The 16,709-nt window shown below is 38.9% G+C and overlaps 1 protein-coding gene across 1 annotated transcript; it reads left to right on the top strand.

Annotated features, from left to right (window-relative positions):
• The first annotated feature begins 5,505 nt into the window (after window positions 1-5,505).
• Window positions 5,506-7,059, top strand: LOC135701528 (very-long-chain 3-oxoacyl-CoA reductase-like). Its single transcript, XM_065222347.1, has 4 exons — window positions 5,506-5,688; window positions 5,746-5,979; window positions 6,048-6,496; window positions 6,557-7,059. Exons 1-4 carry the CDS (start codon window positions 5,541-5,543, stop codon window positions 6,653-6,655), a joined length of 930 nt encoding a protein of 309 aa, XP_065078419.1. The 5' UTR covers window positions 5,506-5,540; the 3' UTR covers window positions 6,656-7,059.
• Window positions 7,060-16,709: the final 9,650 nt, after the last annotated feature.

The following is a 16,709-nucleotide window of genomic DNA, read 5'->3' as shown; positions in this document are numbered from 1 at the left end:
TGTCATGCCTTCATATAGTGTTTTAATTTCGAAATGAGCCGTACCAAAATAGAAACACAATGTGTTTTGTACCAAAAGGGAGTCAGATTGTGACACCAGTGATACTAAAATCGGATTTGATTGACGAACAGTGGTTTAATAGTGAAAATTCCCCAACGTTATTGTTTTACATGTTGACGTCTGTGTGTTCAGAAGACTTTCATAGTTGGTTACTCCGCATGTTTATCTTACGGTGAAATGGATCAGTTTGAAGTGACTCACTTCTTTGAAATATAACGCAACACGTGGCAACACTATAGGGTTTTTTTTTAAATTTAACAAGTTAGATATCTTTTTTAAAGTTTCCGAACACCAATTTCAGATGATCAAAACTTATGTGAAAATTATAGAGTTCATAAACATTGCTCATCAATATCACAAGTATTAACTTAGAAAGTGCATGTTTACTATCGTATAGATCACTATGCAACGGTTTTTGTGTTACGAGGCCAGAACCATATACAACTCGGTACACTTATGCGCCAAGCAAGCCAATTAATCTGCTTGCATGTGGACCAGCAAAGTTCCTTCCCGGTGAGACTCCTCAAGGCGAGTCTTCTTAGTATATTAGTCGAATCCCGACCCACTCGCTTCGCAATTCACCGTTCAAATCGCACCCACGAAAAATAACCAACGAAGACAATAGACGAATAAAACATAAAATTCTTTCTTCATTTGAAACCAAAGTTTTTGAAACTTTGGGAGTTTCCGTTGAAACAAAATTTGGACAACTTACGTTTATAGCTGCCTATTTGCCATTCCAATGCGTAGGCCAGCAAAAGAATTTTCTCAAGGGTGACCTCCAGAAACTTACCCGTCATAGGTCTAAATTCTTCATTATTGGTGATTTTAATGCAAAACACCGCTCATGGAATAATGCTCAAAGCAATTCCAATGGTAATATTCTGTTTGATGATTGTTCTGCAGGTTTTTACACTATTCAATATCCAAACAGCCCAACATGCTTTTCTTCAGCAAGAAATCCCTCAACTATTGATTTAGTCTTAACTGATTCATGTCAACTTTGTAGCCAACTGGTTACCCATGCTGACTTCGGTTCTGATCACCTTCCAGTAACTTTTGAAATATCCCAAGAAATAATTTGTAATCCCAACAGCTCTATTTTCAATTACCATAGAGCTGATTGGGAGCGATATAGAACATTTATGGAATATAACTTCGATCCAAACATTCCTTTGCAAACCAAAGATGAAATTATGCTCTTGAATCTCTGACTACTTCTATAGTTGAAGCAAGAGCTGCCTCAGTACCAAAATGCGAGGTTAAATTCGATTCAATTATAATAGACGACGATCTTCAGCTCTTGATCCGTCTTAAAAATGTCCGTAGGAGACAATATCAAAGAACACGCGATCCTGCCATGAAGGTTATCTGGCGGGATTTGCAAAAACAAATTAAAAAGTGATTCTCTGCCCTGAGGAACAAAACTTTTGAAAATAATATTTCTAAATTAGACCCGAGTTCCAAACCCTTTTGGAAACTCACAAAAATTTTGAAAAAACCTCAAAAGCCTATTCCAGCGCTTAAAAAAGGTGGTAAAATTTTGATCACAAATTTGGAAAAAGCTCAGAAACTTGCCAAGCAATTCGAGAGTTCCCATAATTTCAGTTTGGGTCTTACTAGTCCTATTGAGAATCAGGTTGCTCGGGATTTTCTGAATATTTTCTCTCGGGAAAATATTTTTGATGATTCCTGGGGGACTGATTTGGACGAAGTAAGGTATATAACTAAAAAGTTTCAAAATATGAAAGCTCCAGGTGATGATGGAATATTCTATATCCTCATCGAAAAACTCCCAGAGAGTACCTTGTCTTTCTTGGTAAAATTATTTAACAGATGTTTCCATTTGGCTAACTTTCCTGATAAATGGAAAAATGCAAAAGTTGTTCCAATTTTGAAGCCGGATAAAAATCCAGCTGAAGCTTCTAGCTACCGTCCAATAAGTTTGCTTTCTTCAATAAGTAAACTTTTTGAAAAGATAATTTTGAATAGAATGATGCTTCACATCAATACGAACTCAATTTTTGCAGATGAGCAGTTTGGATTTCGCCATGGGCATTCAACTACTCATCAACTCTTAAGAGTTACCAATTTAATTCGTTCAAACAAATCGGAAGGCCACTCAACTGGAGTTGCTCTTCTAGACATAGAAAAAGCATTCGACAGTGTTTGGCATGAAGGTTTGATTGCTAAATTGAAAAAGTTTAATTTTCCACTTTACATTATGAAATTAGTTCAAAATTATTTAACTGACAGAACTCGACTACCTGTTAGAGCAGGAGTTCCTCAGGGTAGCATTCTTGGGCCTATATTGTATAACATTTTCACTTCAGACCTCCCTGATTTGCCTCAGGGTTGCCACAAATCTTTGTTCGCTGATGACACAGGCATTTCCGCTAAAGGAAGAAGTCTTCGTGTTATTTGCAGCAGACTGCAGAAAAGTTTAGATATTTTCTCTTCTTATTTACAAAAATGGAAGATTTCTCCCAACGCTTCCAAAACTCAACTTATAATATTTCCACATAAGCCTAGAGCTTCGTTTTTGAAACCTAGTAGTAGTCACATAGTCACTATGAACGGAGTTTCTATTTCCTGGTCAAACCAAGTGAAATATCTTGGATTAATACTTGACCAAAAATTAACTTTTAAAGATCACATTGAAAGCATTCAAATCAAATGTAACAAATATATAAAATGTTTGTATCCTCTTATAAACAGGAAATCCAAACTTTGCCTGACGAATAAACTTCTCGTATTTAAACAAGTTTTTAGACCGGCCATGCTTTACGCTGTGCCAATATGGTCTTGTTGTTGCACTACCAGGAAAAAAGCACTTCAAAGGATTCAGAACAAAGTTCTGAAAATGATTTTGAAGTTGCCTCCCTGGTACAGTACTACCGAAGTGCATAGAATTTCGAATGTTGAGACTTTAGAACAAATGTCCAACAAAATAATTAATAATTTCAGGCAAAAATCATTGCAATCCTCAATTGCAACGATTAATTCTCTTTATACTTAGATAAGATTTAGTTTTAGTTTTTAGTTTTAAGATATCAATTGTTATACTGACATGCAGGTTTAAAAAAACCTGTTTAAAATACTGAATTGCCAAGACAGGAACAATGTAAAAATACTTAGATATATATCATAACAATTAAGGCTGGTAAGTTAGTGTAGTAACTGGAGCACCTAGGTTAAAAATAATATGTAATTTTTTTTTAATTTGGGACAAATAAAGAGTTAAAAAAATGTAAACATTCGTGTTAGCTATAAAATGGCAGAGTTTTTTACTCACTGGCTGTTTTGTATTTCTTAACATGAGAGGCATTTCTAAATACTAATATAAAATAACTCATCTGTTGGGTAGTTTTGTTTTTTTTTCATGTACGGGTATACACCCTTTTAGAAAACTAGTTCGTTTACGGACATGGAATTTTCACGCAAAGATTGACACTTGGCTACGGGCGTTTTCGTTGCCATTTTTCAGACATCTAGTGACGTTTGCTTATCGGATTTCCCCATAGGATTAAAGAGCTACAGAAGCTTTGTAGACACGAATTGACGTACCGTTTCGATCCATTTTGCCTTCGGGGCTTTTCAGTGGAGTGAAAAGGTAAAGAAACCATTCGCTATGTTTCTCGAAACTGACATTTGATTATGGGATTTTCCTACAGGACCAGTGTGCAGACTCGTCGTCTACGAAAATGGTTTCACCAATACCAATATAAAGTCATCATATAAATTTCGTAGGCCATAATTAAAAACACGTCTCAAAATCACGTCCCTAAAGTTCGGCCCATAGTTTTAAAGCGCAATTTGCGTTAAATTTTCTAAATTTACAATACAAGTGAAAACTGTGATATTGATATTGCTACAAAAAGGTAAGCCCTTTCAATTCATGAAATTATCAGGTTTTTGATGACTACCGCAGTGTAGATTTTCATTAGTGCAATATTACGGCATGATTATGGCGCCTAGAAATCGAAAATTAAGAAAATTTCACTAAACTTTTTCTTTGAAAAAGAGCAATAAACGTACTAAATTTGTCCCAAAAATAGGCAATTCATTTACGGATTACAATTTCACAGTAGATGTGATATTAGTTTTTCATTACTCATCTGTATTATTGCTGAATAAATTAGTTATTTGCTTGATAGGCTGAAGTGAGGGGCTAGGCTGACATTACATCCTTAGAACCCTATGATGTAACAAAAATTATTTTGCATGCTTCTTTTTATTGCAACTCAAAATCTAAGTACCGTGGACCCCCGTTAATCTGAACGACATTTCGTGCATATTAACGGGGTTCATTTTTAATTTGAACTTCTAGTAACCCTATGACCATCAGCAAAGCTGTTTTGTTGTGATTTTGCGTTCCGTTCCGAACCGTTCCATTTCATTTTACTCCATTCCATGTGCTAAATGACGTTTGATAAAAAAATTGAGTTTGCACGGCGTGCAGATTAGATAGGTTCTAACTAAAAACTGGTCAGATTAAAAACGGTCAAATTACCCCAGTAACCAACTGGGTATGAACATGTAGGTTAGACTGGCCCACATTTATATGGAGGAAATTTTTAATCATTTTTTCATCGGGCCAACCCCGATTATGATTTAAAATTTATATGAGGATATTGGTTGAAATGTATGAAGAAATAATATTCCTTCAGCTTAAACTAAAAAGGAACAACTTTGCTTAAGACAGTTTGACAGATTGAAGTTAGGATTATGGAGATATTCATTGCGATAACCACTATCTGAATGTTTCAGCTCTTTTTGACGTTACACGGGCTGGCGCCGATATTATGCCAGAAGAGAAATGTCAAACCAAGCCAAAATAATAGCATGCTCTGCTTTATCGACATCAAATGATGCAAATTAAAGATAAATATTGGCAGCTGTTATTCCTTCTCTTTTACTCCCATGCGTGCTGGTTGTATGGTTTGGATTCATTTAATTTAAAGATTTCAAGACTCGAACAGACCATCTAAATTAATTGATTAAATTTGCATGCTTCAGCCGACTAACCTATATGAGACCGCTGTCTAAGATCCAGCTAATTGAACATGATAAGATAAGACGTTTAGTCTTCTTCTTTCAGATGCAAGGAATGGGAGAACACGGGCTGATTGAAGTTGAGATAAACCTACTATTCTTATATTATATATAAGTGTATCCATGATAATGTAATCGTACATTGCACCAAGTCAACTGCAATCCAAATATAAATATTATGCAAAGCCTTTCAAATGCACTGCAACACTTCACTCACACTAACATACCGGCTCGGAACTGAACAAGTGAACCCAGTTCAGATACGATACCGTATATTGCCGTGACCCCAAGGTTCTATCTCAACACGCAGCCACGTGCTGTTTACGAAGTTTATGATACTTAGCTGAAGGTGCAAACAAAAAATCTCACTTGCACTTGCACTTGCACTGCACCAGCCTCAGTAAGGTAAACGATCGCCAATCAAGATGGATGTACTCTCGGCTGTGGGAATCTGTGCGTTAGTGCTGTGGAGCTACGACACGTTCAAATCATTGGTCGGTATCTGTTGGGGCCTGTGTAAGCAGCAGTGGACAGTTGGATGTGACTACGTGCAACGCTACGGAAAATGGGCTGGTAAGGTTCTAGATCTCAAATGAAGCATTATGATTACTAAATATGATTTTTCTTAAGTTATCACCGGAGGCTCAGATGGAATCGGACGGCAGTATGCGATGTTCTTTGCCCGACAAGGTCTCAACATCGTGATCATCGCGATGCCAGATGAAAAATTAGCCAAAACCGTTCAGGAAATTGAAGAGAAATTCAAAGTGCAAGTCAGGTCAATTCCAGTCGATTTTTCTAAGGCATACGAAGTGTACAACTACCTTAAGGAAAAAATTGCTGACCTTGAGATCGGTGTTCTAGGTAAAATATTTCCATCAGTTAAACTGGGACAAATGAGACTGATTATGCATAACACTAACCCCATCTAGTGAACAACGTCGGTACCGGTCAGTGTTACGCCACCTACTTCGAGGCTGACTCGATTGACGGTCATCAGCGTGTGGTCAATGTAAACATCAATGCAGTCGTGATGATGAGTCACATAGTGCTCCCTCAGATGAAGCAGCGTCTCCGCGGTTTGGTGATCAACATTTCCTCTGCCTTCGGACTAACGCCAGTGCCTACTGTGTTGATATACGGTGCATCCAAGGCGTTCATGTTGAGCTTCAGTCTAGCCATGCGGGAAGAGTTGCGTCCGTTCGGAGTGGAATGTCAAACCGTTACACCGTATTTTGTGAAAACCACCTTGACCGGACAGTTTGCAATGACAAAATTAGGTTGGCTGGTTTGTGCCAATTTGGAAAGTTTTACCAAATTTCTTACTATGACAATCGGAAAGACGGCTCAGACGACCGGATATTGGGTGCATGGATGGCACGTAAGTTGACGAAGTTTTCAACCGTTTGAGAATAAATTGTGTAATGTTTTATCATTATAGGTTACGATTGTGAAATTATTACCAACGGATTTGGTTTGCAGAATGTATCATTTATTAGGAAAATTTCGAATCAATGAGAATAAACTGAAGGGAAAATAATCGCCAAAAACAAAACTCGATATGATTCCACTCAAAGAACGCCACCGCAAAATGCATTCAAAATGTGCAGTTTTGAAATCACCAGCTACTGCACAATCGTGCCTTTCAAATTACATTTCACAAAAGACGCCACAAACGGGTAAATAATTGAACGATTATCAACGGATGCACGTTCAACATCAGCCCCATCCGATATGAATGCATCTGCGCGCAGCCAGGACATGGGGCCACTCTTCATTTCCATATTTCCTGGTAGAGCACCTCCAAAGCAATGAAACGTATGCAAACCGGATAATAGCATAAAGCGAAAATTGCAGCTTTTGTGCAAATTGCAAAAACGTGATTAGCGCACAAGCTCGCACACACTTTGCCACGCAGACCAGGAAAGATGCGTTTTTCCGCGTATGCAGTTGCATTGTACCTACCGCCGAACGGTGTGGTTGATACTCTTTTGCAAAATCCCTCGGGGGGATTTACTGGGAATGTGGAGATAAACAGGAGCATGCTGGTCAGCTGTTGCTTTGAAAATTATACTAGCATAAATTATAAGCTGGAATTGATAATTTCTCAACGATCTTTTCGTTTATTTTAAGAGGTTTTGAACATCATTTTTTAAACTTTAAAGATTTATAATAATTTTAATACCTACAATTTATGCCAACAGTTTTTTATAGTCTTAGGTATGGTTTAATGCAAAAAATTTATAAAAGTATATAGTAAATCGGAAGTATTTTAACGTTTTAAGCAAATTTAAGTAACATTAGCTTAGCATATATTTGTCATAGCAACACATATGAACATAGAAACTGACTCAAATTTGAGATCTCTCAGCTCTTTTTCATTTTCCACAAGTCACCACCCAAAAAAAAATATAAATGATCCATAAAAAATATCAATATGATCCATATGTTAAGCAAAGTTTAGCAACAAAATTGAAAAATGTGCCGTAAAACGGAGTATCATTGATAATGCGGGTAACTTTGATAGCATAAAATATTGATTAAATTTACTCTCTACGATTTTTCCTAATTGGAAACGCTGGTGCCACATTCTAGCTTAGGGTATTTCCGTTAATATCTTTTTAGTTTTTATATAGTATGTGTTACATATTTTACAAACATATTAAACAACTACAAGGGACATCCCTATACGGTTGTACGCAATGGTGATTTAGGACAACGTGGTCTTATATAATAAATATGATTTGTTAACTGCGATTCAATAAATAATACGGCACTGGACTTTGAATGAAACATTAGATGCTAACGACACCTCCAAATAGGAGGAGCTTCGGTCAGTTCCTCCTCTTTTTACCATTTTGTCGCTTGTCAATCGGATATGAAAAATAATCATTTTTCAAAAGCTAGAAAATCATGCCCCACCCATTTTGGGTATTTTATTATACACTTCATCTACTGTGCCGCTCTATACTAAATAATGCGTTGTATAGAAACAGCCGGTAGAATATCAGTGTCCACCCAGCTAAAGCTTCTCCCCTTTTTAGTTTTTCTCATTCAACTCCTTCTCTCAACAAGTTGGTAAATCTTAGCCTTTAGCAAAAAGACGTTTAACATTTTTTTCAGCGAATTCATTTAAAAATGTTATGGTCCTTCTCTATATCTGTTCAGATAAATTAGTACTTATATTTATTTTCTCTACTGCGCTAAATCAAACGATTAGAAATAAGAAGGAATGTCGGTTACGCGCTCAAGTAATTGTAAATTCGATAAATATTTAATCGAATTGAACTTTTTGACATCCCTAGAAAATAGTGAATAATTGAACTTTCAGGCAACCCTGGGTGGTCCTTCGAAAATTTCGAACAGCACAATTGCAACCAGCAAGTGTAATCTATGAACCAAAAGCGGTGCGATGCTAGTTGTCGTCAGGGCCCCACAAAGTCACTTTCAATCGAAAATCGTCAAGCGACGATGAAGCTGTCGACCATCACTTTCAATTGAAAGTCATTCTGTCTTCGCTTCGAGCATGCCCCCTTCAACATCAACAGAACCACTTTCGATCAGTTTTCATGCAGTTTGTTTTGGCTTGACTAGTCTTCATTTATTCTTTCATTGTCAAATAAAATTACTTTTGCATTGAAGCGAAGCTGTTCGATCCAAATTCGTGCAGTTTTATGACTTTTGTTGTTTGTTCACTCGGTTCATTTAAGCGTATGCGCATAGATCTGTGCACGTGGATGCCAAATTTATCATTGTCGGGTGGTTTGTTTACCCATCAAAATGGGTACTTTTTGAATTGGGGTGACGTCTAGAGATTGGATTCCAAAATGGCATCGGATATCGATTTTCGGTACGTTGCACGTTGTCCCCATTTCGAAAATACCCATATTGTAGGGTATTTGACACTTTCTGAACCCTGATGGCCACCATATCGGATTCCAAAGTAGTATCTGATATCGATTTTTGGCATCTACGCGTTGTCCCTGTTCCGAAAATAACCATATTGACACTTTTTCTGAAACCCTATGGCCGCCATATTGGAGTCCAACATAGCATCGGATATCCTTTTTCGCCAGTCACGCGTTGTCTCTGTTCCGAAAACACCCATAACACGTTTTATGAAACTTGATGACCACCATCTTGGATTCCAAAATGGCATCGAATATCGATTGTCGGCATCCCCGTTCCGAAAATACCCATATTGTAAGATAGTTGACACTTTCTGAATCCTTATGGCCGCCATATTGGATTCCAACATAGCGTCGGATATCGAAAACATAGCGTCCCGTTCCGAAAATAACCATATCTTAGGGTATTTGACATTTCAAAAAACCAATGGCCACTATCTTGGATTCCAAAATGGCTTCGGATATCGATTTTCAGCATCTACGCGGCATCCCCGTTCCGAAAATACCCTATTGTAGGGTATTTAAAACTTTTTCTGAAACCCGATGGCCGCCATTTTGGATTCCAAAATAAAGACGAATATCGATTTCCGACACCTTTGCGTCGTTCCCGTTCTGAAAATACACGTATTGTGGGGGGTATTTGAGACTTTCCCCGACCCCGATGGCTGCCATCTTGGACTCCAGAATGGCCTCGTTAATTTAATTTTCGTTTAATACAAAAGAATCTAGTATTACTACATATAATCCGGATGCCATCCCTATCGGCAACCGATATTGTGCGGAAACTATTCGGATACTATATGTTGATGCCTGCGTCGTCAAGTCGTAACAAGTCGAATGAGCCCCGAATTGAAGTGAAAGTGGAAAAAAACGAAGGAAGCAGTTTTCGAGTCGTGCATTGCGTCAATTGAAACAAGTCTTTGCTTCAAATGAAATGAACTGAAGCACTTGACGAACGAAACAAGTGATAGTCCATTCATGTTTGAAAAGAGGAATGTTCAACATGACTCGATAACAAGAAACACGATGACTTACACGAAAATGATATTGCTCGAAATGAAGTGATTCTGCGGAGAGTTCATTTTCTTTTCTTTGTTTCGAAAATGCAGAACCCTGGTTGTCGTTGTGATTGCTATGACGACGACTGCATTAAGGGGCTTAGAAGCAGAGGGGTTAACGTCAATTATCTTCATCGATTCCCTCTTTTGATGACCATGACTTCACTAACCTATTTCGCACTATTTCTGCTATGCTCTTCTATCATCCAGAACAACAAACGCATCAAGGGATGTTTTTGCCGTCGAGTTATTAACGAAACAGAAAGTCGATCAAAATCACTTGTACCCCCGCTTCCAAGTTTGGTTACAAGATTACAACTCTGGAGAGCATTTTGTGTGCTCGTTAGGAGCGTGTGGTTCTGAATATGGCGATGAGTGTGCAAAATGTTATGCAATTTCATCCTCCCTATTCGCGCATGCCCGAAGATCGGAGGCGAATGCCACTTCGACTTGATTTGTCTACTAAAGACCCTTTGATGACAGTGTTGAGGAAGCAGCATATGCATGTACATACGTGATTGGTGGATTTGTTAGTTAATTAGACGCTTTTGGACAATCCTTGACATTTTCCAATTTTTCAATAGTTTTTTGTTTAAAATCAACAGCATTGCTATCGATGCGTAGAAATATTTCTGATTGATTGGTGATAAAATTATTGAAAGTGGTCCAGGGGCAGCTGAGTTATTAACGTTCAAAATCTTTCAAAATTTCGTTACATGTTCGGCCTATAGAAATCACAGACGTAGTTCTACGTCAAAACTATATTCATATTATTTATTCACCTGTTTGAACTATGAACTATGTCCTATAGAACCGATTTCCGGGACTCTCGGAACCGATAATATCGTAGCCATACGTTATGGAAATATCTAAATTCAGTCTTACTAATCATATTTCATCTATCTGATATCATTTGCTGCACCAGACAACCGATTCGCGTGAAAATTCAAAACATTTGGACAAACTGGTTAAAAAAGTACAAAAAAAAACAGACATATTTACATCTCTCAAGAACGGGGAGGGTTCCAAGGGGGTGGTACCTACGACAAAAGTTAGTTCAACTATTCCCCTTGAATAAAAATCCAAGTTCATGAAAATCGGATGAGGCATTGCTGAGAACGAGATTGTTGAAAAAAAAATCGTTCGTCCTGGTACTTTACGGGTTAAACATATTACTAACGAATCCTCAGTACTTGTGTAAAGAAGAAACAAAATTTGAAAAATATTAAATTGGTGTAAAAAAAAATTAGAATAAACTTTAAAAAAAACTAACAATGTTACCCCGTTTTACGGTACCACTAAATGTCTAAATAATGAGCTATCAATTGTACAAATCACCCTCAAACAAATTTCAAATGATCCATAAAACGTTTAACAAAGATCCATAAACTAACAAAATGGATCCCTAGGAAATCAAGTTTGCGCTCTTTTAAATCATTATGATCCTTTGGTCACCCTTTTCCATAATATGAGGTGATAATTTTTCATATAAGTTTTTCCTTTTACTCCCCCCTTAGTATAACAGGAGGGGAATTTTTTTCATATGTTTTTTTCCCTTTCGTCTCTCCTTCCATAAAAGGAGGTGATAATTTTTCATATGATTGTTTTCCCTTTGGTCCCCCTTTGCATAATGAGAGGTGGACATTTTTCACATAAATGTTTCCCTCCGAGCGCCTCTTTGCAAAGTAGGAGATGGAAATTCTTAATATGAATGTTTCTCTTTGCAAAGTAGGAGGTGATACATTTTCATATGAATTTTTCACTTTGGTCCCCCCTTTGCGTAATAAGAAGTGTAAACTTATCATATGAATTTTTCCCCTGGGTCCCCTTTGCATAATAAGAGGTGACAGTTTATCATATGAATTGTTCCCTATGATCTCCTTGTGCATAATTCGAGGTGAAAATTTGGTCCCCTTTTGGATAATTGGAGAACATTTTTTATATGAATTGTTCCCTTTGGTCCCCCTCCCCTTTGCATAATAAATGTATCAAGTCCCTTTGTATTTTTAGATGTGATTTTTTTTTTTCATATTAACGTTTCCCTTTGGAGCCCCCGTTGCATAGTAGAAGTTGAATATTTTCCATCCCGATAAATTCCAACACTGGACCGGGAATCGAACCCATCCGACTCCAGCATGGTCCTGCTCTATAGCTACGACTTTATCAAGTGAGCTATGAGATACCCCAAGGTCATCTACGTTTCATAATAAATAACATCGGTTCAAGTAACATTTAAAATCCATGTGAAAACTTCACTTTGAGCTATACTCCACTTTATATCAGTGGATACCAAATTTCGAGAAAAAAAATCGCATCTCTTATAACTTACCCAGATTCTCCACGACCCATATGCGCATAAATTCTCCATACATTAGCCCGATCGTGAGTTGATTTGATGGATTCCCATCTCCACCGGACCGTTCTTTCCTACCGAATTACTTGCACCATTCTTCGGCGGCTTATCGAGCTGGAAATCATGTTACATACATATTCTCGAGATCAGCCCTGGCGACGCGACGCCGGTAGCCATGGGCTGATGATGACGATGATAGATATTTCGGTTTCCCCCCTGAGGGAGTACAGCAGCGATAGAAAAGCCTCCTCGGCAGGCTGATAGGTGGTCATAGGTGGCACACATAAACCCATTACCATATACACATCGGCGCGTCAGAACGCCCCCCCCCCCTCCTCCTCCTCGTTCTCTCCACAGACTCCACTCCGCAATATCCATTAGAGCGAAAAGAGAGTGGCAATCCCCATATGCCTCCCGCTTGCTGCCTGTCTTCCGCACGAATCCTCTCGATCCAGAACACTGGCAGTGGGGGTCGGGTTCCCATCGACCGAAAGGCGCTAGGCTAAACTATAACATTAATTTTAAATAGATTGAAAAAGATTTATGTCTACTGGAGATTGTTATCTAAACATAACAACAAAAAGGTACATTGTCTCTAATGATGCCTCGGCTCGTTTTGGTGCCTCGAGCGCGCGCTTCTCTTTTAACTATGGCTCACTTTTTTGTTTTGTTCAGAGGACCCGTCCCGATCCCGCCGGGGCTAGTCCATCTAGTGGGGGGAGGGGTGTGGAGGAAGGGATGTTCTTTTTTAATCGCAGCACGTCCATCTCTAATATCTCATGCCAGAAAACAGCGCGGCCGCCACTGACTGCTGACTGCGCTGGCATATTGGGCTGCTACTGCGCGCGCGATCTTGGCGGTCCGCCGAATATCAAATCGGGAATCAAATCATTTATGCGGGCCCCTCTCTCTCTCTCTTTCCGCTGGCCCTGCTTATGCATGCTTGCATGTGTGAGTTTATGTTTTCGGAAAAGTTGTTTATCATCGCGGATTATGGAATTAATTTCTCGAAAAAAAATATCTTCCCCGTTGTTGGCCACCGGTTATAAATGATCCTGCGCTTCTGGTGGTCATTCGTTGGCGCCCCTGTTCTTGAAATACCTTCACTCCGGCAGCGATGGTTTATTGAAATGTTAAAATGTGGTAGCACAAGTCGGGCAGAATGAAAATCTGTTTGATTTCGGGACTTGAAGTTGGTCGCGCAATGTCAATCAAACTCAGGAAGGATCGATCCGGAGCAATCCATCTAAAGCGCTGGAAGACTAAACAAAGATCACAAGATTGAATCCGTCACACGATGGCAAGATTTACAGCCTCCCCTGTCCATCAGCAGAGAAAGGTAGCAATCTTCTGTGACATTAGAGCACGATCGGGGGAAAAGAACCATCCTTGTATGTCGATCCACGATCGAATTGAATGAATTTTGAATAAATAATAAACATCCGGTGCCCTCTGGCTGGAGGTGCTGGTGGAGGAGGAGATCAGGAGGAAACTCCGCGGCTGAACAGTGGATACCGTGACGGGGCACATGATCATGAATGAGATTCGTGTTTGCGTGAGGGACAAGAATGTCCGAGTCCACGCGAGGCGTACGGCAACTTGAAACTGGATACGACGACGATGACGACGAGGATTGAGGATCACTTTACTCGCGATCGATGGCACGACATGCGGGGCAGCCATGAAGCGAGAAGTGTACCAATGTATGCCTTCTCGACGGCGTGGCAGCCGCAGAGCAGCTCAAGCATGACATATGCAATTGACAACCTTTTAATATTTTCAAATGTATTTTATTGGCTTTAATTTCTTCATATTCCTCTTTGGGTGATTACCATGGTTGTAATGAGGTTGGTTGCTGTGGCTGGGATTTTTGGATTTACCGTTGAATCAAATTTATTCATTTGGACCTCCTATCAACTGCAAGCTTAATGTGACCAGTCACTAATGATACTTGAGGCGATAGTTTCGATTCTCGGCCCGATGAAAGAACTTTGCAAGCTGTATTCTTCTCGATAGGAAAATAAAACATTCTACAAAGGCATGCAGTGGCTGGCCTAAAGACCTCAAACGAACAGATCAGTCCATCAGTCCAGAAACAACTTTCTTCTTGTTGGTTCCTTTATTTAAAGAAAAGTAAAATTTTTATAGCACTTGTACTTCCTCTCTATCCAAAGGGCCTAAGTTCAATCCCAGTCGGGACCGTTGGGCTTTTCCGAGGCATAAAATCTCTGAACACGATGGGACGGAATAAAAAAGTGAGACATGGCCATTTGCGACAAAACTATTGAGTGTACGATTTTGATGTCTTCTAGACTGTTTCTAATTTTTTTTTTTTTTTTTACTTTATTTGAGGGAAGATAAAATTTTTTTTTTATGTCTTGTTAAAATCCATGAACATCTATGGAAACATTGTAGATGATATCATTTTGAGAAACTTTAGAGTACAAACGGTAGTACCGCCTTAAAAACTTTTTTGTTTGAATTTTCCAGTTTTGTTATTTTGCATCTTCTGATATATTCATATAAATTTGTATTAAGTTAGTATTACACTTAGAAAAACTAGCTTTTTGTAATCACATATTTATGTCTTCGGCAAAGTTATAGAACGATGCATTTAATTAAACTTTGTTGGAGACAACAAGTATCTACGTCATAAGTCTACAGAGATATGAATTGATTTTTGTTAGAACTAACATAAAATCAAGTTTAGAATTTTATTTTTTTGCAATTTAAGAGATTTTTAGCCGAAGGCTAGTTCATCTCTAAGTTTAGAACTTTCGGGCATTGCAAATCTTACCTAATGGATTCGATATGTTCTACAAAGTTTTCAATATCATCTAAACACACAACTTTTTTGAAGACAGCAAAATTGTAAATCACTTCATTTGCTTTGTAAGTAAGATGAAGTACGAATGTACCAAAAATCTCATCGGTTACATTGGCTATTGTAATAGTCTTGTCGGTCGTTTTGGTTATACTTTTATTTTGTTTTGCTGCTTAAAACACAACGTAGGGTCACACCTCTTGGCACAGCAATGTGAGTTCCCCTGCCGCTGGAAACTTTCTTATCTGTTCCCAGTGCACAAAAAAGGAGATAAACGGAATGTCATAAATTATCGTGGAATCACCTCCCTGTGTGCCTGCTCAAAACTGTTCGAGATTATCATAAATGGTGCTCTGTTCGCACGCTGCAAAAATTATATCGATACAGAACAACACGGTTTCTACCCGAAGCGCTCCGTGTCCACGAACCTGGTGCAGTTCACTTCTAACTGTCTGCGATGCATGGATTCAGGATGGCAAGTCGATACTGCGTATATGGATCTAAAAGCTGCATTTGACACGGTGGACCATAATATCCTGCTGGCCAAGCTAGAGATACTTGGCATCTCGTCAACTGCTGTGGATTTGTTCAGATCTTACTTGGTGAATCGCTATGTACATGTCAAGATTGGCGCGTCGGAATCGGATGTTTTCTCAAACAACTCGGGAGTCCCGCAAGGCAGTAACCTAGGACCGCTACTATTCTCGATCTTTTTAAACGACGTCGCCTTGCTGATACCATCAGGATGCCGCGTTTTCTATGCAGACGATACGAAAATCTACAAAATTATTAAAAGCCTCTCAGACTGCTGGGATCTCCAGAATATGTTAGGTTTTTTTGCTGACTGGTGCTCAAGAAATTTGATGAGTCTAAGCATAGAAAAATGTAACATTATTTCCTTTCACCGAAAAATCGAACCAATCATGTTTGACTATGTTCTCTACGGACGCTATCTTGCTCGTGTAGAGCACATAAAGGATCTCGGCGTTACCTTGGACTGCAGACTCACTTTCAGAATCCACTACAATGACATCATCTCCAGAGCTAATCGACAATTGGGCTTTATTTTCAAAATTGCCGACGAGTTTCGTGACCCGCTATGTCTCAGGTCACTTTACTGCTCGCTTGTGCGATCCTTATTGGAGTCAAGTTCAGTTGTTTGGTGCCCTTTCCATGCTAGCTGGATCACTAGAATTGAATCCGTTCAACGCAAGTTTGTGAGATATGCTCTTCGTTTCCTCAACTGGCGTAACCCAACGAACTTGCCACCGTACGAGGAGCGTTGCCGTCTCCTGGGAATCGAGCCATTAGAGGTGAGACTAAGCTAAATATGTATGCCCCTGAGAGGTCTCTTCGTCAACGCGACTTTCTGTTTTTGGAACCACAGAGCCGGAATTATACACAACACGAGCCAATTCGAGCAATCAGCCGGCAATTCAACAACTTTTTTT

Source organism: Ochlerotatus camptorhynchus, unplaced genomic scaffold, assembly GCF_037179485.1.
Source record: "Ochlerotatus camptorhynchus isolate MF236.1 unplaced genomic scaffold, CSIRO-AGI_Acam_v1.1 ptg000167l, whole genome shotgun sequence".
Taxonomy (NCBI): Eukaryota; Metazoa; Arthropoda; class Insecta; order Diptera; family Culicidae; genus Ochlerotatus; species Ochlerotatus camptorhynchus.
This window is presented reverse-complemented; position numbering and strand designations above follow the sequence as displayed.

Excerpts from the sequence above, each read along its gene's own strand:
- LOC135701528 (XM_065222347.1), top strand. The coding sequence starts at position 5,541 with ATGGATGTACTCTCGGCTGTGGGAATCTGTGCGTTAGTGCTGTGGAGC. Across the intron at positions 5,689-5,745 it reads ACGCTACGGAAAATGGGCTG|TTATCACCGGAGGCTCAGAT; the intron begins GTAAGGTTCTAG and ends ATTTTTCTTAAG. Across the intron at positions 6,497-6,556 it reads ATTGGGTGCATGGATGGCAC|GTTACGATTGTGAAATTATT; the intron begins GTAAGTTGACGA and ends TTATCATTATAG.